The 23,253-nt window shown below is 42.1% G+C and overlaps 1 protein-coding gene and 1 long non-coding RNA gene across 2 annotated transcripts; both read right to left on the bottom strand.

Moving 5' to 3' along the window:
- Positions 1 to 4,462: 4,462 nt before the first annotated feature.
- On the bottom strand, positions 4,463 to 8,456 carry gorab (golgin, rab6-interacting). Its single transcript, XM_028011954.1, has 5 exons — positions 8,255 to 8,456; positions 7,866 to 8,181; positions 6,961 to 7,062; positions 6,723 to 6,863; positions 4,463 to 5,726 (listed from the first exon to the last, which is right to left on the bottom strand). Exons 1-5 carry the CDS (start codon positions 8,307 to 8,309, stop codon positions 5,351 to 5,353), a joined length of 990 nt encoding a protein of 329 aa, XP_027867755.1. The 5' UTR covers positions 8,310 to 8,456; the 3' UTR covers positions 4,463 to 5,350.
- Positions 8,457 to 15,507: 7,051 nt separating this feature from the next.
- LOC114141438 (uncharacterized) lies at positions 15,508 to 19,885 on the bottom strand. Its single transcript, XR_003594834.1, has 3 exons — positions 19,670 to 19,885; positions 17,546 to 17,700; positions 15,508 to 15,600 (listed from the first exon to the last, which is right to left on the bottom strand). It is a non-coding gene; the product is annotated as an uncharacterized LOC114141438 (long non-coding RNA).
- Positions 19,886 to 23,253: the final 3,368 nt, after the last annotated feature.

Here is a 23,253-nt window from a genome sequence, read left to right as displayed (position 1 = left end):
ACAACAAAACCAGTTTTTTAAACTTGTAGTAGTGAGTTGTTTTCATTTTATTCTGTGATTTAAGCCAAATTATTTCACATTATGCAACAAAACATTTCTTTAAAAGAAAAAACTCATTTTAAATTAAAAGAATTAAAATTCTTCTAGCCATCTTTTTCTTCTTGTACTAAATTAAATCTAATAAAAAGTTAACTCTGTAAGTTTATCTTTCACAAACTCAAACGTTTCAGTTCCAGTAAAGCAGAAAGATTTCTTTGCCTCAGAGAGAAGAAGCCAGCAGACGCAACCAGAAGCAGCTGTGATGTTTTACAGTGTCAGTTTTGGGAACTCCGCCCGGTTCGGTTTCGCTGAAACTTTCTCCGGTTGAGCTTCGACTTTCTGCAGCTTCTCTGAATATTAAACTGGCCTCCAGCTGCAGCTGCACAGTTTATCTGCCCCGGTGTGTGTGTGTGTGTGTGTGTGTGTGTGTGTGTGTGTGTGAGGGGGGGGGCTCTGAGCTGCCATGGACCCACAGACACCCCGTAGCCTCCAGCACCCCCCCCCGATCTGGGAAAAAAACACTTGATGCCATCAAAGAGGCGCAGATTGGATCCAGATGTTCTCCTCTGGTTCTTTCCATGTATTTAATGAAGGCGCAGCGATGGAGGAGACTTTTTCATCATTAGCTCTCCCCCCAGATTCTCTTTTCCTGCCTACGAGTCGGTTCTGGTGCCAGCTCGAGAATAAAAACAGAAAGAGGAGGGGGCACCAGCGGCCTCCCCGAGTCTCCTCCGGGGCTCCGCGTCTTTGTTCAGCTTCATGAGAACTCGGCCTGTTTCCCTGCAAACATCTGGAGCGGGAAAAACTCCCGATCAGTTCAGAAAATATAAAAACAATGAAATGATGCAATAATCATGTGAACCTCTGGGATGAAGCCGTCAGCTTTACTGCAGATCAAATGTTTTATTTTTCACTTTTTACTATAAAAACTAAAAAATGTGACCGGATTTAATCCCCGGATGTTTCCTGTCGATCAGCGTCATGAAGGTGTGATGGGGGCGGGGCTTAAAGAGCAGCGAGTCACCTGAGAGGAAGAGGCCGCATGATGATGATGATGATGATGATGATGATGATGCAAACAGCAGGAAGGAAACGCAGCATCATTTCATGAAAATTTTAAACTCATCTGATTTTTATTGTTTTCAACATTTTTCCTTCAAAATAGTAAAATAAAATAAATCATCAACTTTTGAAACCGAACATTCAAAACTTTAAAGACGTCAGTCGTCAGATTTGTAAATTATTTTAGATCCAAAACTTAAAGAGTCCTGTAGATTTACTTTTTTAAAAAATCTGCAAAAAAAGAATGAAATATAAAAAGAAAGAAAAAGTAGAACCGTTCAGTCAGTTCTGATCAATAAAATCAGGATTTAATTGATATTTCTTTGAAAATATTTGCTGTATTTCCTCAAGTTTATTAAACTAAAGCAGATTTATTTTTTCAATAAAAGTCCTGGCAGAAAAAAGATTTTCTAAAGAGTCACATTAATTCACTTCTGAGCCATTTTGTATTCTGAACCGAAGCCAGGGCCGCACACAGTCAGTCCAGGGGCAGCAAACGGCCCCCGGGCCACACATTGGACACCTCTGGGCTAAATGATGATTTTTCTGTTAGTTTAAAATGTCATGAAAATGATTTGAACTGTTTGAGACATGGTGACATCAGTCAGCTTAATGAACCTGATAGTATTAATAACCTTATTAAAATCATTTTCACATGAAATTATAAAGAAGGAAAAATATTATTTATGAAGAAAATTTCAAACTAAAACTAGAGGAGTTGGAAAACTATGAAGTTTTTCACTAAAAATACATTTAGAAATATATATTTTTTACTAAGTCAGCCACTATATATATATATATATATATATATATATATATATATATATATATATAAAAGCATCCCTGTAGGAAGTTCCTATGTTTTTAATATTTTTGCAGTTGTAATATTTTTTTATTGTTTGTTTCTTTCAGGTTTAAATTTATTTCTCTGTGTTTTTAAAATGTTTTCATTGCTTTAATTATATTTACATTTTCATAATTTTTACATTTTAAGCGGATATAATTAATTGAATTTGTCTGGTTTCAGGTTGGTTCCGTTTGGACCTCGATGCTTGTTGCGGTAATGTTTCTGTTTCTTCCCGCATCGTCTCAGTTCTTATGGTTACATTAAAGCTCCGGCCGGGCCGGGAAGCACCGGACCGGACCTGGTTCCGACTCACCGGGCCGGGCAGCAGCGAACCGGACCCGTTTCCGACCCACCGGGCCGGGAAGCACCGGACCGGACCTGGTTCCGACCCACCGGGCCGGGAAGCAGCGAACCGGACCTGGTTCCGACCCACCGGGCCGGGAAGCAGCGAACCGGACCTGGTTCCGACCCGCCCGGCTTATTTGCCTGAATGGACCCATATGACCGACCCCGTCCCGTAAACCAGAATGATCGTGCCGGACTCCTCAGAAACCCGCACGCAGCGTCTGATTGCGGAATTGATCCAGAACCGAACCGAGTCGGACCGAACCGAGCCGACTCCAGATCAGCTGCGGCTCTCTGCAGGGAGCCAGCTTTCGGGTTTACACCAATCATCCAATCAGCTAATTTCTGTCAAAAGAAAACAAAGTGCGGGTTTATGTGCTGCAGGCGGTTCTGATGCGGAGTGTTTGGGTTCCTCTGAACATTTATGGGCCGCTGCTGGTTCTGGAAGCGATCAGCAGCTGATTAGAAAGACATGCGGGCTTCCAGAGCAGCAGGAGCCTCATTATCACAGTTTTCTCCTAAATCTGAGACATTTTAATAACTTTCATCTTCCAGCTGCGCGGAACCAAATTCTCTCATTTTCCTGTAAAATCTTCCGTGAAAACAGAAATTTCTGTTTCTAGGAGCGAAATGTTTGATAATTTCTGATTAAATTCAAACAGAAACATCGATTCTGGAGTTTAAAGTTCAAACTCTGTTGAAGGAGTTTAGAGACAAATCAGTGAAAACGGAGTAAATTAATGCAGCACTAATAATAATAAATATAATTATAATCATCTGCAGGAGACAATGTTAATATGAGGATGAGTTATGAGTGGCATAAATATGAATCCGGGTTTCCTCTCACCTGAGGCTGCGCGGTAATAAACACCGGGTCACGCTCAGGTGTGCGGGCCGGAAGCTGCAGGTGTGAATGTTTCTGTGAGGCAGAACCAGATGTGACCCGATCCGCTCAGCTGGTTCTGGTCACTTCAGCACAGTTTATTAAAAATGGCTTTTTTTCCTGATTTATTATTTTTAAAATGATTTCTGCCTCAAAATGGTCATTTATGTATAAAAATAAGTGCAGAAAGGGTCAAAGGTCACCTTTGAAATAAACTGAAATTTGTCCTGAAACTTGTTTTGAATTTGAAATATCTCTAACAAAATATTTAATCGAGTTAATTACAGTCATTAATTGATCACAATTTAACTGCAAAACATAAATTGTCAAAATAAGCAACATTTTCAATTCAAAACTTTTTTTCTAGTAAAATATTGAATAAATATTAATTGTTTTCCGTCCATCTGGTTTTTGAAGCAAAAACATCAGCAGGTTTTCACTTTAAATCATGTTTGGTTAAATTAATCCGCAGGTTTTCTTTATCAGTTTGTTCATCATTGAAGCCAAATTTCATACACAAATTTTTAAGAAAAAACCATATTTTCTATTTTTTGATTGAGCTTCAGAAATATTTAGTTCCAATTAATGAAAAAATGACTTTTAGTTTGAATAATCGTAAGTTTAGTGTGAGAATATTGTGACATTTTATTCTCGTTATGTTTTAATTTATGCTTCTGATATGAACAGTTATGTGTAATTTAAACAAAGTTTTAAAAAACGTTTTTTCATCTATTGTTGGTGCGTCAGATTTACGGCGTACTGGAAACGCGCGAGTTCAAAGGTTCCGACGGGAGAAATAAAATCCTAAATGCAATTTATTGCGTTAAAATCGATATTATTAATCAATATCAAGGCGTTAAATTCCCGTCTCTAATATAAATAAGGACCCAGAACCTTTTCTGGACTCTCATTCTGGGTCAGCAGGACTTTAAAGCTGCTGTGGTTTTAAAACCGATTTGATGAAATAAATCTGCAGTTTTATTTTAAAGTTTGCGTTTGCAAAGACAACCTTCCAGAACCGGAGCTGTCTGGAGCAGAACCGACCGGCTGAACCCGACCCGGAGGACTGGAGGTGAAACCTGCCGCTGCGGACTTCAGACGCTGACCTCTGCTGCGGCCGGCGACCAATTAAAATCTGTTTTACTGCGTCTGCGGCAGACGGCCAGATGTGACCGGAGCTGTAAACCTTCCTGTGGTTTAACGGCTCGACCCGCCGCCGCAGACCCAGCTTCTGTCCTGAGGACCGGTCCGGACCCGGACCCGGACCGGAACACCAAGAAACACAGTCCATGTTTCAACCGTTTATTAAAGGAAAAATGATTTTCATGTAGTGTTTTCATGACAGAGAATCAGTCGACAGAACCAGAACCACGTGTCGCCATGGCAACCATCACATTTACCGGAGTGTCCACAAGCCTGACATGTAATCTGGAAACGTTTTGATCATTTTTACTGTAAAACAAAGAATCTGCTTAAAGTTCTAGAAAAAAACTGGATAAAACTGCAAAAAAAAAAAAAAGTTTATTACACTAAAAATGGGTTTTTCTCAGAGTGTCGAACATATTTAAAAGAAATCAGTCATATAGTTAAGAGTTTGGAACAAACTGCATGTTACATTAAATCTGCACTGTAAAAACACAAAACTTGTTTGTTCCAGTTTCTAGAACAAATATCTTAGTACACTTAAAAAAAGAAAAAACTCCAAGTAGCTTTTCAGCAAGAAGCAGCTTTTTATACGTCAATAATTCCTTCATATTAATAAAATGTTCTAGTTCCAATGGCTGATCATTTCATTTATAACAAGACTTTTTTCCATCCAATAAGTGAAATAATCCATCAGTGGAACTAGAACTTTTTCACCAATATTAAGGAATTATCAACTTATTATATTAGTAGATGAAAAGCTAGTTTAATTTTATTTCAGGTTTTTGTGTTTTTGCAGTGAATATAAAGTGACCCAAACAGAAAACATCCAGAAGTTTCCTTTAAACCAGTGACTTCCTGAAACACCTGCAGTCCTCCAGGTAAACCTGCCCTGCCTGAAGGGGGCGCTGCAGCAGAGGCCAACACAGAATAAAACCCGGTTCTGAGCCGCGATCAGAACTTCAGCTGGTTCTGGTGATGGAGCCACATGAGGAAGACATCAGTGAGATGAAGATCTTCTGCTCTGAGCGTCAGCAGGTCAAAGGTCGAACCACATCACAGTTTTCTGACCGTTTACAGTCTGGTTCTGTGTTCAGTTGGTCCAGCGCCTCCTGCTGGAGCGCCTCAGCGCCGCCAAGGGCTGATGGCGCTGCTGCCTCACCGCTGCCGTTCCTCTGAGGCTCTGCAGCGGCGGCTCTGCTCTGCTCCTCCTCCTCCTGCTGCTGCTGCAGCTCCTCCTGCAGCTGCAGCTCCTCCATCAGCTGCTGCAGCTTGCAGGCTTTGCGCAGCTCGTTCTGCTGGATGATGGCGTACAGATGCTCGGTCAGCTGCTCTTTCACCTCCGTCTTCCTGTGCAGGTCCAGCTTGGCCGCCACGTACTCGGCCTCGGCCTTCTCATAACGCTTCCTGGGAGGCAGAGGTTTGTTTTACTGAATAAAAATGTTTTAATGAGAAAACAGCTCCAGTAAAGTTAATGAGATCTGAGCGGCTCGGTCCGTCTGGTTCAGTTCTGCTGCTGATAATAATTTGGTTATGATATTTTAAAACATGAAGTAAGACTCAACATTCCTCATTTTAACTTGAACTTATTTTTCCATTAGGTTTAGTAATAAAACCATTATTTCATTATTACAACGTCGCTCTCACATTATTATGACTTTATTTTGACATTATTACGACTTTTTTTGGATCAAAGAAAATTCAAACTTTTGGACCAAATTCTTCCTGCAGTTTATCTAAAAATCGGTTGAATTAAATTGGCTGTGATGATTGTTAAACGTCTGATCAGACGAGTTTCAGATTCCTTCAGAGTTTCATGAAGACGTGAAGTGAGGAAAGCGCCATTTTCCTCCAATCAGAGAGCAGAACCGTCCTGGACGTCGAGCTCTGATCGCAGAAATACAGTTTGAATTGTGAAGAACAAAAAAAGCTTGTTGGAAATGTCTCAACAACAAACCAGGTCAAGTCAAAAGAAATTTGACTTGATAATTTAACGCCTTGAAATTAGGTCTCTGTCTCTTTAAGAAGCCGCTGCTCTTTCTGAAGCTCCGCCTCCAGGAAGTCGTCCCAACATGGCTCCTCTATTAACGCTTTAACATTTTTACCAGTGTTGCTCTGAGCAGCAGCTCCTATCATGAGCTCAGCAGCTGTTTGCTAATTGTTGCTGGCTAGTCTGAAGGAGCTTTGCATATTTAGCTGTGCGAAACGCTAGGTCACCCTGGCGTTTTGCACAGCTGAATGGTTGCCATGGAGATTAAAGGATTCCTCAGGTTTGTTGTTGATGAGGGACTAACATTATAACTTGATGGAAATTTTTAAAAAGTTGATTATACATGTTACTGCCGCTTTAAATTTGTCTTTCTGCACAGGCTTCAAGTCAGGAAGCCTGGAGTTCTTCCCCACCTGGCGGCGCTGTAGTCCCAGCTGGCCTGCTCTATCCGGCCCCGCAGGATGCCGATGTCGTTGGACACCATGTCGTCGAGCGCCTGCAGCTCCTTCTGGATCCGCCTCAGCTTCACCGCCTCGGCTTGGGTCTGTTTGGACCTGAACACAGCAGACGTTTACTGCGGTGGGTTATGGCTCCGCCCCCATCTGACCCGATCAACGTCCAGAACCCAATCCAGAACCCGGCAGTGCTTACTTCTCAGCGATCGTTTTAGCCAGAAGTGCTTTGGTCAGCTTGTTCCGCTCCTCGATGACTTTCTGCTCCTGCTGCAGCTGCTCCAGACGCGTCTTTTCTCTCCTGCAGTCGCAACAAAACAACAATTTCACAAAAAGGAAACTTTCAAAATAACAAATGTAAATTTTTCTGGGTGAAAAAATGTGTCTTTGAACGACAGTTCATGTCCAGCATGTGGGGAGTCTGCAGAGATTTTAACTGCCCATATCTTGACCCTTGACCTTTACAAGTTCTGGTTGGAGGGAAGATTGCTCCCTGCAGTCTTAACTGGTTCTGTTCTGAAGATGATCCAAGCCACAGCAGCCATCTTTACATCTAATTATGATGTGAATTTTACAGGAACTTTAAAAATGTCGCCAAAACGAAAATATGAGCGAGGCGAGTTTCCATCTACTGGTTTGGAGCAAACCAGCCTGACTACACAAAGCATAATATAGTCAAATGTTGATGCTACACATGGCTGTAAACAGGAAATAGAAGTTGCTAATTAGCATGAACCAGAAAAATCTGGAGTCGGAATTTTCTTGGTGCCTCTGGTAAGGCACAGACCCACCAGTGGATGGGACGGTTATGTCAGAACTTATTCTACAAATGTGTCACCATATCCCCTTTAATGAGGAGTCCCATTGGTCCAGGCCTGCTGTAAAATTCACTATGAAATCTGATTGGCTCCACTCCTGTGCCTCTTGTGATGTCATCAGCCCAATTAAACGAAAAGACGCTTTTCCCCCTTCAGTTTGTTTTGAAAACATTCAGTTTTGTGGATCCTGATGATTTCTTTGACCAACTGGGTCTTTACTGTTGGAGCACATTTATTATGATGAAAATAAATCATAACTTGATGTGAAATTTGAGGCCAAACTCACATCTCCACCTCCTGCTTCTCCAGCTCTTTCACCACAAGTATCTCCTCCTTTTTCTCCTCCTCTGCTTTCGGGCGGTGCTCCTCATTCTGCTTCATGTTGGCGGGTTTCTGCTGCTTCTCCTGTCCGGCAGAAGGAGCTCCTGTCTGGTCTGGAGGCTGACCTTCTATCGTCAGCGGTGGTTTGCTGAGTTGTTGCCCCGGCAGCAGGGTCTGTGAGCCGGCTAACTGGAGCGCTTTCTCCCGCTGCATCTGTTGCCGGCTCCGGCTGGATGTCGGAGGCTTCCTACCGCGGGGAGCAGCAGGAGGTCCAGCGGAGTCTGTGGAAGTGCAACCGGCTCATGTTAGGGTTAAAGTGGGTTAAAGTCTCAGACTGGGTCGGTTTTATTTTACCTTTCTGCTGGATTCTCCGCAGCTCCTCTTCAGAAAAACCCGCCCAGCCGCTCATTCTACTGCCTCACAACCAGACCAGCCCCCGGAAACATCCGGCTAAAAATACTCTGTGTTTTAAAGAGAGAAAACCACTTAAAACTTCAGAGAAACGCCGAAAGAAACGCTCAACACTTCCGCCATATTTGTTTACCACTGCCACGCGAAGGACCGCAACAACACCGGCGAGATGGTCGTCCCAAATAACGCCTGAATAAAAATGAAGGACTTGTATCGCAAGTAAGAACAGCCAAAGCTCAGCTTGCTTGTATTATCTCAGCTGGTGTCTCTAAATGTATCTGTGTTGTGTATATAAGTATTGGTGCCTCCAGAAAATTTTTAATTCGGGTGACCACAGCAGGCCAATATCAGGACTACAGATAGATAATAACTTCATCAGAACTTATTTAATTTTTATTGTTTTATTTGACGCTCTTCTTTTTTTTTTAACCTATTGTTTTTCCTGTCTAGATGTAGTAAATATTTAAAAGTTTTAGTAAATAACATCAGTTTCCTAGAAATGTATGCATACTAGTAGCATTTTCTAACTTTTGGCAACATAATACCAATTATTATTTTCCTCTAGGTGACATTTGGAAACCAAAAAATGTCTGTTGTTTTTCATCTTTGTATTCGTAAATTAATTTCTTCAATTTTTATGATTATATTTATTGTTCATGTTAAATATAGAGCCAAAATTCAATTAGAGTTTCCATCATCACAATAAACAAACTTTGGTTAATTTGGCCATAAATAAAAATAACAGTTGGTTTGTTCACAGATCATCATTTGTTGGTTCCTTTTCAGATCTCTGAAGTGCCTGAGGTCAGAGGGGTCAAAGGTTAACCTAAGAACCACTTTCTGAGAAACCTGAATGAAATTAGTTCTGTTGTCCTGAAAAGTAGAGAAGCAGAGCTGGTGACTCGGTGTGGCTCTGGATTTTCAGGTTTGGTAACATTTTCCATCTACTATCCAGATGGGAGAGGCAGAGGGATGGATGGATGTTTGGATTCTCTGAGTTGTCTCAGTAGAACCTGTCTCTATAAACCCTCGCCATCTTTATCGTCAGCCTGAGCGTTTCTAACGGCGGCCATCTTTATCATCAGCCTGAGCGTTTCTAACAGCGGCCATCTTTATCATCTCATCACCTTCTTCTCCTCCAGCCGTCTGCAGGCTTTTCTTTTCTCTCAGTGACGGCTTGTGGAACAAAGTTTGTCTTTACGTCAGCGGCGCCGGGGAGACAAAGCGACACCAAAACAATGACCTCTGTTTGGCAACCAATAAAAACCGGCCTCCACATCTTTGTTGCATCTGGGGGGCAATTAGAGCGAGTTAAAAGGCAAAACACCTCAGGAGGGCATAAATCGCCAGTGGAGTGGAGACAGAACAGGCATGGAGTCCAGATGGCTCAGCCGCCGCCGCCGCGTTGCTCGGGCAGAGGATGGGACAGCCTTGGGGTCCTGATTAGTGAGAGCCACATGGCTCATTACTGAGATGACCTGTGAAGGCGGATGGGGGTTAAAGGTCAGGAAAGTGGAGGAATGGGAGGATCTGAAAGGAGAAGAGCAGTTTTCACCTCTGTGACTGATTTCAACCTGTTACTGAAGCAGCTCATCGTTTTTATACTTTATGATATAACTTACAGTAAAGTCGCTGATTTATCTGCTGCTGTCAGAAAAACTCACCAACAGAAAACACTTTTAAACCTACAACGTACGGAAGCACTTACCTGCCAAAGTTGGAAATAAATTCACAAGCAGAGTCACGTTACAACAAGAAAGTTTCTGGTTTTATCCAGATATAATAATTAGATAAAAAATCATTAAAACCAGAAACTCACTATAAACAAATTCTCATTGGAAAAACGAGATGCATAACTCATTTCAAACAAAGGTTCTCATTATAACAAAATATGAAAGTCATGTCATTATACAAAACACAATACAAGATTTGAACACAAAATGCAAAACTCACTTAAACAGGACGACTTTTATCTGGATGATAAAAATCTTCAGTCTGGTGTTTTGGTCTCAACCAGTCACTTTTTAAGGACAATTGTGTTTCCAGAGATTTCATAATTCATTTTATTTGTTGTTTCAGTTGTTTTGTTTACTTATTTTGGATATTTAAAATGTCTTCCAGTTCCAGCATTAAATGTTCATAAGTATTTAAAGCTCATTGATCTTTCAGAATGAGTTCCAGCATTATGATTATGCCATTATTAATATTATATTACTAGAAAATGGTGTCAAAACAACAACATTTATCACAGTAACTTCTGGGACGATGTATATTCCAGTAAACTTTGTTCAGATCTACATGAAGGCCTGATGCAGATCTATGTGTAGATAAAGCCAAACCAGATCTAAACTAGACTCAGCATTAAGTTCACAAAAAGATCCAAAACTGAAAGACATCTTAACTTAATTATAAATTAATTTCCTCCTTTTTAAGGTTGTGACAATTAGCAACATGTAAGAGCCAAAAGACTCTGCTGTTTTTTGGTTGACTTATGGCTAAAAATGGATATACAGTATTTATACTTTAATCACAGAATGATGATGGTTTACTTCATGACAGTTAGTTGGGTTGAAGCAAACAAACCGACAGTTTGCAGTTTGAGAAGTTTGGTCTAAATCCTTCACATCAAACTGAAAATCGTTTCTGTAACAATCAGCTGGAGTTGCTCTTTAACAGGAAGCTCCTTATACGGTCAAAGCTTTCGTTTATAAAGTTGTAATTAGTTTTGAGTAAAAGATTGCTTTCTCGTGTGGGAGCGCGGCGGAGCGCGTGCAGCGGGTGAGCACATCACTCTGGGCGTATTCCCCACAGACGCTCTCCTCCTGACGCTCATTCAGTCCAACAGGAAGTGCCATGAAAAATAAACAGGCGTTCTGCAGAGACGACCATCACACAGAGCCGGGGCCTGGAAGAAATTGAGGATGATTAGAGGTCAGACTGTTGCCTCGGCTCCGAGCTGGAAGCTGCAGGAACCTCTTGCTAATTGCTGTTTTAAAACATCTGTATTCAGAGTAAATGCTGACCTTTTGACCTTCATCCCTCATCCTGACCAAACTCTGCTGCTCCTCTGAGTCTGGGCTTGAATTCACCAACAGTCAACATTTTATCACGCAAACCTGCAGCCTGACATCAAGAGGCCTCCACCATCACCAGCGTTTTCCTGTTCAGTCTCTGTGATTCATTTTCTGTGTTTTTCCCCAAAGAAAACTGATGCTACTTTAACTCAGTTAAATCATGTTTGTTTTGGTTTTAAAGGAATTTTAATAATAGTCATTTCATGTTTAACATAATTTTCATGTATTTACTGATGTGAATTAATCTGTGACATGGATACTGCTAAAAATTCATCACACAGTTCGTACTTTAGCAGTAAGTGCAGATTAATCCCAGAAAGCAGGAGCTACCTCATAGAAACCTGTCGTTCAGGTAAGCAGTCTGAGTTTAGAGGAAATAAAATATAATCTCTGAAAGGGAACGATAAATTTCTGATGCTGGATGTTGTAAGTTATGGGAAAGTAACCTGTAGCTTCAAAGAAAGCTCTGGAAATTAACAAACAAGTTCCAGAAAGTTGATCTGTGATTTATGGGTAAGTTTTAGAAAGTAAGTAAAGTTCATTTCAGTTCCAGAAATGACTGTAAGTTCAGTGACATGAACCCGTAACGTCTGTGAAGGTTCCAGAAAGTAACTTGCAGTTTGGAGTGGTGCAGCATCTGATGCAGATTATGGATGAAAATGTCTGACAGGTCCGACTCAAACTGTCATGTTTCCCTTCGTTTTGCTTTAAAGGGACAATTTGAGTAATTTTTTCCAAAACATTCCTGGTAAAAACATCTGACAGCGGTACCAGAGACATTCTGTTCTCTCAAAGGGATTTTTCTATTTAAACCTAAATCAGAAACATGACATCAGATTTATGAGGTTGATTCATTTCTTGTGTCCGGAATAGAAAAGTTTTAATTAGATCAGTGTGAAAGTGGTTTCATTATTACCTAATTTGACGTTTGGGGTTATCCTGAGCTTTTCCGTCTTCATCACGGTTACATTTCTCCCAGACTTGGCTCCGAGTCCGGCCCGTGCCAGCTTCATGCCAAACCCTGTTAATGTTCTTGGAGAGGCTCCCTGGTCCGTGTGAGCCCGGCTCTGTGCTCCGCGCCCTGAGGAGTCCCACCTGTAACGGCGGGAGACAATGGCCCCCTGTCTCACCTGCCTCCCAGATAGATTTCCCCTGGCGCCCGGCTCCGTGTGCGGACGCTTTGCTTGCGAACCGGGGGGACGCTTTGGACGGCGACCAGCTATTTCAGCAGGACCCTTCAAAGGCGTGACGTCCAGACGGTCTGGCTCATCCGGCGGTCCGACTCCCAGCTGCAGCCGCAGCGGCAAACTGAAAGAACCGGCCTGTCAGCTTGAGTTCTGGGGAAAAACGCAAGTAGTTAGATAAGACGGGTGATCCGACAGGAGGAGCAGGGCGAACGGCGGACAGAAAGGACCGGAGGGAAGAACCACAAAGGTCAACCTGAGGCAGCTTAGAAACCAAACCGCTGCTTTAGGTTCATCCTAGGAACTAAAGTTTTCAGTTTAGTTTAAGACAGAAACTTTTAATTCAGACAGAAACCAACCGGGTCCAGATCTGAGGTTTGGTCAGATTATGGATGTACAATCCTTCTGCTCTTAATTCTATTTTCCTTTAGACATAAACACAACTAAGGTCTACAAATACATCCAATATAATACCATCCTGTCTAATCAGTAGATAGTCTGTTCTCTGAGCTACAGACATGTCTTGTTTTTTTGTGTTTTGGACCCAAACACACGCAGGAGGTAGGCAGGAAAAAGGTAAATCTAACAAACAAAGAGAATCAACAGGTGAGGACGTCAACCAGACGATCTGACGATGCTGAACAACCTGAGGAAGACATGCACATAGTGGGAGGGTGGTCAGTGGAGCAGGAGAGCAGTGGCTGAAATGATCTACTACTGGAACAAAACGCATCGGGATCACTGGCTGACATTTCACTGTCAAGATGATTTTCTGCATTATAAGACAAATTCCTTCATTTCCTGTTTGATGTGAGCCGTTTACTGTGACAGAGAGAAAACACACAACGTGGTAAAAGATCACTTTCACCCTCAGACTCAAACTGACCAAAACGTATTGTTTTCCTCCTTCAGTCCGGTCGACCCGGTTCTACTGGAACCAGAACTCCATCACCTGCTCCACCTCCAGCTGCTGTGGTTCTGAGTCAAACCAACCTGTTCCCCTCCTGGCCTGTGGGGGCGCTGCACCGAGAACCACTGAAGGAAACGACACAAAAACCTCTGAAGACACTGAGAGCAACTTCCTGTTTCACCAGATGGAAACAAGATGGAGGCGCAGAGACATTTACCCAGAATGCCCTGCGCTGTAGTCCAGTTTTCGGAGCGGTCTCCGGTCCGGTTGGCGTTCACATTCAAACTGAACCAGAGTTCACTTCAACCGAACCCAGACCGAGGTTTGGAGGACCAGAGGTCAGAGGTCGATTAGTGTTCACACCTCACCAACTGAACTGGACTTTGACTAGGACTGGAGTTGGGTTCTTTGGTCGGTGTTTAGTAGGAAATGTTCCTGATGTTGAACATTCAAACAACCAACAGTAACTTTGTGATTTGGGAAGCGAACGTTCAGAGATGGTCTTGAACTGAATCTGATGCCTTTTGCAGCCATTTTGAAAGACGTTCCTGTAGATTAATGTTCACATCTAAGGTGTATCTGCTTTACTATGTAGTTCATAAACTTTTCTTTTCAACACTTGTTATTTATTAAAAACCCTGTTTTTCACTGTCATACATTATGATGTTATTGCTCTTAAGGCCGAGGCGTACCGTCTTGACGTGCTATAAGCTGATATTTCAGCGGACGGCCTGATAAATCGTTAGCTGTCTGGGTGCAGCGGGTTCCCATCGGCCTGCGCTGAGAGATGTGTTTAATAAATAGGGGAAGGAGCTGCAGACGCTCGCTGAGGCCGCGGCCGGCCCGGCTGTGTTTTGACTCGGGCTTGACCCCGGCTGAACCTGACTAAACACAGGCAGAGTGTTTGGGACTTTTTAAACAGGCAATCACAAGCGATGACAACTGATTCATCAGGCCCGGTTGTGCCCAGAAACCCCATAAAGCCGTGATGGGAGGCGCTCGTTAGGGGGGGCGCGGTCTGGAGGAGGCGCAGCTGTCTCCAGCATGGCCTCTGGATCCGATTCTTAATCACATTATTTTTAGCCACGCCACATTTGATCCGCTGTTGTTTTATTCATTAGCCGTTCCTGGGATTTATTGTGGCTCCGGTTGTCTCTCATCTCTCCGTTTCCCAGAGTCAACGCTCAGACATCTGGTCTGAATCAGGCGGTTCAGGCGAAGGTACGCCCTGCCAGCGCGGCGCCCGTCTCCCCCGGAGCCCCGCCCGCCTCACCTGGCCCCCGCCGCCAGGGCCGCGGCGGCCCCGGCTCCGGGCGCCGCGCTGGCAGCGGGGTATGCAGATTTATGGCCTCAGCTGACTGAGTCACATTAAAGCGGCTATGTGTCGTGTTTGTGGGCATGCAGAGCAATAATGACTCATTGTTCCAACCGAACAAATGCAGCTGTGACAAATTTATGACCCTGCTTCATTAGAGCCTTTTATGTCCTTCATAAACAATTACATAAAGCCAATTTGATGATTTTGAAAATTAGTTTTTATGGCTCTTGCTGGAGCGAAGAAGCCGAGTTTAAGTGGGACTCTTCTCAGGAGCAGCAGCCAGTTTTGTCTCTCAGGATCTGGATTTTTAATCGCTGTCCAGAGGATTAAACGTCTGGAACAAATAAATGATCGGGACACGATGAACGCAGAAACAAATAACATTTTGTAGCAGATGAACTCTTTACCCCAACAGAAATCAAGCTTTTATTCTTCCTAACTCCAACCTCAAGCCAAGCCGTCCATCATTTTTAATCTGAAATGATCGCTGACTCATAAACAACACTCAGTGAAAGAAACGGCAAAACGAGGCAAGAAGTAAATAAGGAAAATATTCGATTTGGTCAAAAACCTTCACTCAAACCGCTTTTATTACCTCCAACTTTTGGTTGCCTTGGCAACCGCCTGATGACGCAACCACTTCCTGGATCCATCAGCTCCTTTCCGATCGAATCGTCTGCGTCCCATCAGAGGAGTTTCAGTTCCAAGCATCGGTCGGATCCATGCTGAGGTTCGGCATTTTGTCTGGAAGCAGCAACGACTTTCAGATTGAGAGAGGAAGTCGGAGCACCAGGTGAGAATCACTGCATGCACAGGGAGAACATGCAGGCTGCCACTGGAAACAGTACAAAACTCACAAACTTTGAGATTAATCTTACACAATGTCTAGAAAAAATACTGGAAAAATTGTGAGAACCAAAAGTCAAAAATGTGAGAGAAAAACCTGCGATATTTAAAAATAATAATATAAAAAACTTGGACATTTCTGAGCTTGTAAAGTTGAAAATTTTGGACTTTTGAAACTTAGAAAATTTCAAAAAGTTACTAATTTTCAACTTTACAAGCTCAGAAACGTCCATGTATTTTCCAGAAAATGTCTAAGATTGATCTCAAAATTTTGGATTTTTTTTTTGACCTTTTGAGCTCTGAGATTTTCTATTATTTTTCTAAAAACATTTTGAGATTAATCTCAGTGTGTTTTTTTCACCAATTTTTGGCTTTTATATCTCAGAATTTTCTTAGTTTTTTTAAAAAGAAAATTTCTGAGAATCTCAAAACTTCTGAGTTTTGTTTCTTGCAACCTGTTGATTTTTTGAGCTCAGAAAATTTCCAAGGTTTTCTAAAAAAATTCTGTTTTTTGAGAAATATCTTTTCTCTTTTTTTCTCAAAAAAGAGAAAAGATATTTTCTCTCTTTTGTTTTTTACTTTTGGAGCTCAGAAATGTTCCTGTTGTTTCTAGAAATCTTCTGAAGATTCCTGAGTTTTTTGGTGGATACTTCCTGCTTTTTCTTTTTTCCGTTTATGATCGTAATTCATGGTGGTAGATCATTCCGTTGTTTTAAATGAAGCTGTTTCACTGCGTATTGTTGGTGTTTGTGCGTTAATCAGAGCGTCGGTAATCGCCGTCCTGCTCAGCCGTCGAACCGCTGATGAACATTTCCTCCCACAAACACTCAGATAATCGGCTCCATATTTTGTGGGCCCGTTTCTAAACATCGTGATGCGTTTTGCTGCTGTGACACATTCCTGACCCGTATCTGGGAACCACAGCTGATACTGGGGGGAACCGGGAACATGGTGGGCCGGCGCCATGGGAACCAGTTAGAGCAGGAGTGGGCAACTCCAGGCCTGGAGGGCCGCAGTCCTGCAACGTTTAGATGTATCTCTACTTCAACACACCTGAGTCAAATAATGAGGTCATTAGCAGGACTCTAGAAATCTTGAATGCACTTGGGAGGTGATTCAGCTGCTGGATTCAAGTGTGTTGGACCAGAGAGACGTCTAAGAGTTGCAGGACACCGGCCCTCCAGGACCAGGACGGCCCACCCCTGAGTTAGAGGGATCCCAACGTTTACATGAACAATAAAAAGTCAACTGTTTACCTCACAGCAGAGATGGTTTCTGATTAGTTATGAATCTCATCTGGAAATAAATCCAGAACCAAACATGAAGAAGCAGCGTTCAGTTTTTATACTAAAATATTCAGGAACAAACTTCCAGAAAACTGCAAAACAGCCGAAACCCTGAAAGTCTAAAATCCACCTGTTAGAGCTGCTTTTGATTAATAATAACTACAGAACTGATCGATATAATTATTGGTGATTCATTTGCATTGTGTAAAATGTAAGTTTCTGTATTAATAAACTCCAGAGTTGTCTAGTAACTAGTTCCATTTACTTCACTAACTTGCTGGGAAACATTTACCTTTAGGAGTATTTTTACTACGTTGTACTTTTTACTCTTACTTGAGTAAATTTCTGGATTTTCTTCCCACTGAATGAAAATCATGTTTTAACCAAAACGTGACCGACTCAGACACACACCTGCAGACTCTGTTAAAAAGAAGTTTTTATTGAAAGAAACTGATTTGGTTACTTCTATAAATTATTGTCATTTTGGGCCTTAAAAACAACAATAATCATTTTATTGTCATTTTAAGTGGAAAATTAATTTCCACTTAACTTTACATTTTGGTCCGTCTGATGATATAATATTAAGTGATTGATCATTTGATCAGTTATTTTTTACCTGTTTAGAACTTGAACATGACGAACCGCTCGGTGTTCTGATGTGAAGTTCTCGGACCGAACCTCGGACTCAGTCGGGTTTTGGTGAGCTGGTAGGATTTCCTCTTTTCTCCTTCTTGATTTTTTCCGTTCGGATGACAGTCTTGGGGAGACGAACTATTGAAAAGAAAAAAACCACAAGCAACTTGAAAAGGAAACATAAACAAAGGAAACGTGAAACCAAAAGTCTTGAGCCGATTCCGGCGCCGACATGTTGGACTGCAGGTTTAATGATACTGACTGTATTCATGTCTGTGTTTTGTTCTCTATTGTCCATGTTTTATTTTGTTCCACTTTGGAACCAAAAGAAAATGGACAGGAAACAGAACTGCTGCAAAACCCCACTTCAAAGTAAGAGCATGAATATAAATGTCTATCTGAAGAATTTCTAAAATTTGGAAACCAAAACTTCAACGCAGGGGCTGAACATGAAAACTATCCCAAACATTATTATTATTATGTTGTTATTTTGAGACCATTTTCCAGTAAAATATTAATAATAGAATAATAATGAAAGCTTTAAACTCTGGTGAACATTTATCACTGCAACTGGAAAACATTTTAGATATCGAAACAAATCAACAGAAACAAATAAAATGAATTATGAAATCTGTGGAAACAAAAACACCAGACTGAAGATTTTTATCATCCAGAGAAAAATGATAAATCATGCAAATGGAGATGATGGAGCTCGCTTTAATTTGTGATTTGATTAATTGGTTTGTTGCAATAGGCCTACTAGCTGAATTAATCAGGGGAAGTTAAATGCGCTAACCGTTTTCAAAGTTAGCTAAAGCGCTAAGCTAACAGTTAGCATATTAGTGTCCCATCACTGCAGAAGAAAGTAAAGGATGAATGCTGCAGTTTTTACTTCTTTAAGTCTTTTGGAGTTTCTTCCAGCAGAGTAAACGTTTCCTGGAGACTCTGATGTGACAGAACATGGATGCTGTCCTGTTGCTCCAGCTGACCCGGTTCTGAACGGGAAACCGGATAAACAAACACCTGCAGCGGTTCTGGTTTCCAGAGTATCAGATCCCAGCAGAGAAGTGGAGTTTGTATCCAAAAAGAAGCCATTTTTCCAGAACCCCTGATGCTGGAATGGGTTCAGCTTTCGGCCCGGTTCTGTTCTGCTGGATCTGCTGCCTCAGCCTCTGGATCTTCTCTGAGTCTCTCCGATGTGTCTCCTGTCGCCACCGCAGCAGTTTTTCCTCACACCGAGACGAGGCGTTGGGCTCTCATCAGCGGCTCCCCGTCTGGCCCGGTTCGCCGTTACCGCCGCGCCGTTTAACGTAAACACAGCGGTTGCCATGGTGAGGCTGGCACGGCCTTCTCTCTCCTACCAGCATCGTCATCATCAGGCACCTCGGCCATTAAACAGCAGTCTGCTTTCAGCAGACGCTCACCGAACCGGTTCCTGGTACCAGAACCACTGCTGACCTCTGTGCTGACCTTCTGGTTCAGCTTGATGCCAAACATGATCTGCATCACAGTCTGTAACTCATTAATGGATTAAATGTTATTTTTTTAATTAACTTTGATCAAAAGGTCCTGAAAAGTTCGGAGAATCATCCAAGAGTAAAAAATCAAAAACAAAAACAAGTGGGATGGAAAATGTCTGAATTTTATTCCTTATTTTATTGTCTAGAATAAACTAAAGTGATTTTTGAATCAATCTATTTGCAGATGATCCTTAAATTTATTTATCACATCAACATTTCAGTTCAAAACTAAATGTTTTGATTCTACATCCTGTTGGGTCAGAGGTCTAAACCGGAAATGACGTCATTCTGCTCGAAAACGGGTTTTCTGAATTTTGTTGGAACAGATTTGAAAGAAATGTGAACTCGTCCTTTATCACACAGAAACGTGAGAAGAAAACTTCAGTGTTGTGTTTCATGACTGCTTCAGTTAATAAAACCTAAAAATAAAAAGGTTTGATTTACAAATATATTGTAAACAAAAAGGAGGGACATTTTTCCTCTGTTCTTTTTTTTATTTTTCAGCAGTGGCTTTAATTTTTTTAATTTTTATTTCTGGATGTTTGGTTTCTTGTTGTTTAGCTTCTGGTCTCTGTGATCAGACTCACCTGGAAACAGGAAGCTGCTTTTCATCCACCAAACTCTGGAGCGGTTTGATGAATATGGACACCAAGAGGATAAATACAACCAAAGCTAACCTGCTAGCCTAGCGTTAGCATCAGAAATGGCTCCTGGTCTTCAGCCAAAGACTAAAGAGAAATCCTCCAACACTAAAATCTGACGCCTCCATCTTGTTTCCATCTGGTGAAACAGGAAGTTGCTCTCAGTGTCTTCAGAGGTTTCTGTGTCGTTTTCTTCAGTGGTTCTTGGTGCAGCGCCCCCACAGGCCAGGAGGGGAACAGGTTGGTTTGACTCAGAACCACAACAGCTGGAGGTGGAGCAGATGATGGAGTTCTGGTTCCAATAGAACCGGGTCTACCGGACCAGAGAAGCAGAACCTTTCCCCTCTCATCTAAACAGTGCAGTTCTTGTTGCAAGTCACGGCTGGAAGAAAACAACAGAACCGAATGACTGAGACCTTGGGGTTCCCAAACCCAACTGTCTTTTATAAAACCGGACCTCAGAGTTCTGTTCATGAACTCCAGAACCAGAATCAGAGTCCAACCCACTGCTGGAACAAGCCTTGAGTCCAGAATGGAGCAACAGCTGCGTTAGTGACACACAGACCAGAAACACTTCAGTAGTGTTTGGATGTGATGCGTTCACTGACTCAGACCGCTTCATCACGTCATTAGTATCGTTTAGATTTACCGCCTGACTTCTTCTGCTGCTGAATTATGACGCATGTCTCACAACAACGACGGAACATCAGAATAAACGCCATGCGACCGTTCAAAACCAATAAAGTCTGGTTCCATATTTGAAACAGATCGGATTTATTTTGGGGTGAAACGATCAGAATTTGTCCGTTTTCAGATTGTCGTGAAAAAGGCTGAAAGATTCATGTTGTGAAAACGCAGCTTTAGTCGGACAGTCATAAGGAATCAGTAGCGGTCTGCAAAACGTGACTTTAACATGTTATTAATATCTAAACCTGTCACAATAAGCAATAAATCAACTAATCACATGATCAAATAAAACCAGCTCAATCATTTCCATTCCCTGATTTATCGTTTTTCTCTTTCTGCCAAAAACTGGATGATAAAAGTTTTCAGTTTCATAATTCATTTTATTTGTTGTTTTCCGTGATAAATGTTTATTAGAATGTGTTCCTGCATATTTTCCCATTATCATATCACTGGAAAATGGCCTTAAAACAACAGCATCATTGTTTATTGTAATGATGTCAGGGACGCCGTTGTTATGGCGACAGGCCTGTTGCTGCGCACAATCCGGTCCAGAGGGTTTTGACCCCCAAAGGTCACAGAAACCTTCCTGCGGTCGTTCTCCACCTTAAAGCTGCAGGAACCTTTAAAACAGAAAAACAGGCAATAAATGAAATGAAGCTGATGATCTTCCCCCGGCCGTCCTGGACCGGACCTCCGCTCCGCCTGTCCTGGTTCTCCAGAATGTCTTCCTGCTTGCATCACGTTCATCAGCATGTGTTAGTAATTACGGCCTGCAGCCGCCAATGACATGGAGGTGCGTTGGCACGGAAACGCTGGCAGTTTCTGCCTCTACCTTCACGTTTTCTCCTCCACCTTCCCCTCTGTGCGCCGCGCCAAGCCTGCGCCCAGAATAGCTTAATGAGGAGCTTTAAAATGTTTTATTATAACACAAACTGGCAGAGAGGCGAGGCCACGACGCCCCAACCCACCGCTCCGCCGCGGCGTTAGAGGGGTTATGATTTACCCCGATGCATAATACATACATGCACAAAGCGCACAAACATAATCACAAACACGTCTGCGCAATCAGGCGTCCTCAAGGGGCGCTGATTTACTACTTGGGACTATTTTATTAATTTAATTACACATTTACAATCGTTTCCCTCAGAGGAAAACAGGGAGAAAAGTGCTGCCTATGTGCTTTTTGCAGAGGAGGCCAATCTTGTTTTATTTTATTGAGCAGAGAAAATATGTTGTTTTATTTTACGAGTGGCCTGAAGGGTTCCCTAATGTGTCAGAAACACAAAGGGTGTGTCGTGCAGAGCAGAGATCTTTAACGCTTTTTGTTTGTTACGGTTCTTCTCCTTAAATGCTGAGGGAAACCACCGCAAACCATAAAACAAATTAAGACTCTTTTTCAACGTTAATTGCAGTTTTTTTAAATAATGCAGACAACATTCAGTAAAACAGTAACGGCGTTATGACCTGATTTTAAAAATGCTGAATGAAGCTGGGAGGATCAAGCAGCCAGCAGCTGCCAGCACCACATCCCGTTTCTCGACAGAAACGGGATGTGGTGCTGCAGCAGAAGGTGCTGCTGCAGCAGGTGAAGCATCCAGATTCCATCATCATAATGATGATGATGATGATGATGATGAGCAGGTAACAGAAACACCTGACTGAATGCAGGACCTTCTTTCTGTAAGCCGCCGGTTCTACCAGCAGATTTATTAAGTGTTTATAAATTATTGATGTTTAGTTCAGAGTCAGATGCAATATTATTTAATATTATTAGTTTTATGTGTTTTCCGTTTTATAGCATAACTAATGTTACCTTCAGTTGTTATTAAAATGGTGTATTGAAAGAAATTTAACTGTAATTTAAGGCCTTAAATTGGGTCTCTGCCCCTTTAAGATTAGATTTTTGAAACATTAGAAATGAAACATTAAACATTTTTAAGTGTAACAGCTCTTCATCGACTGTTTCTATAACTTTATATTTCTGTGTTTTTATCATGTGAAGCACTTTGAACTGCTTTGAAGCTGAAAGTTTCTACACAAATAAACCTGATTGATTAATTAAAATTCCTGCTGTTTCTGAAGCTCCGCCTCCAGGAAGTCGTCCCAACATGGCTCCTCTATTAACCCTTTAACGTTTCTACCAGCGTTGCTCTGAGCAGCAGCTCCTATAACGAGCTCAGCAGCTGTTTGCTAATTGCTGCTGGCTAGTCTGAAGGAGTTGAGTGGAGGAGAAGCTTTGCCCTGAAGGCGGGGCTAGGTCCACCCAGGCGTTTTGAACAGCTGAATGGTTGCTGTCCCGGTCCGGTCCAGTACGTCCTGACGATTCCTCGGCTTCCAGTCAGTTCATCCAGCGCTGCCCACTATTTGGACCCGCCGAGAACCCACACAGAACTCTATACCTGCAGATCACAGCCAGCAGCAGCAGACTGACCCGGATGGAGGGAACCAGGAGTCCAAATGGACCGGCCGGAGAGTCCAGAACCTCCAGCAAAACGGCAGAGAAAGGCCTGCAGATCCATGACGGATCATAACGCTGAGTCATCAGATTTTATGATTAACTCTATTTATTGATGCTAAATTAAAAAATAAACCGACAGTATGATTGGAAATGTTATTTTTGATATTTTCTCGACTGTGTCACAAAAGCATCAATAAATATCAGTAAATTTAACAATATGAGTAAATAAAGTTACAGTTCAGTGATATGAAGGAGACTTTTAAATAAGAAGAAAACTTTATTCATATTTATATCTGTGCTACGGATGCTGAGCCATCGGTCAGCCAACCAGCAACAGATCCTCAGGTGAGGGTTGGCCTCTGGCGCCGGCACAGCCAATCAGAAC

The sequence above is a fragment of the Xiphophorus couchianus genome, unplaced genomic scaffold (assembly GCF_001444195.1).
Source record: "Xiphophorus couchianus unplaced genomic scaffold, X_couchianus-1.0 Scaffold1000102, whole genome shotgun sequence".
Taxonomy (NCBI): Eukaryota; Metazoa; Chordata; class Actinopteri; order Cyprinodontiformes; family Poeciliidae; genus Xiphophorus; species Xiphophorus couchianus.
This window is presented reverse-complemented; position numbering and strand designations above follow the sequence as displayed.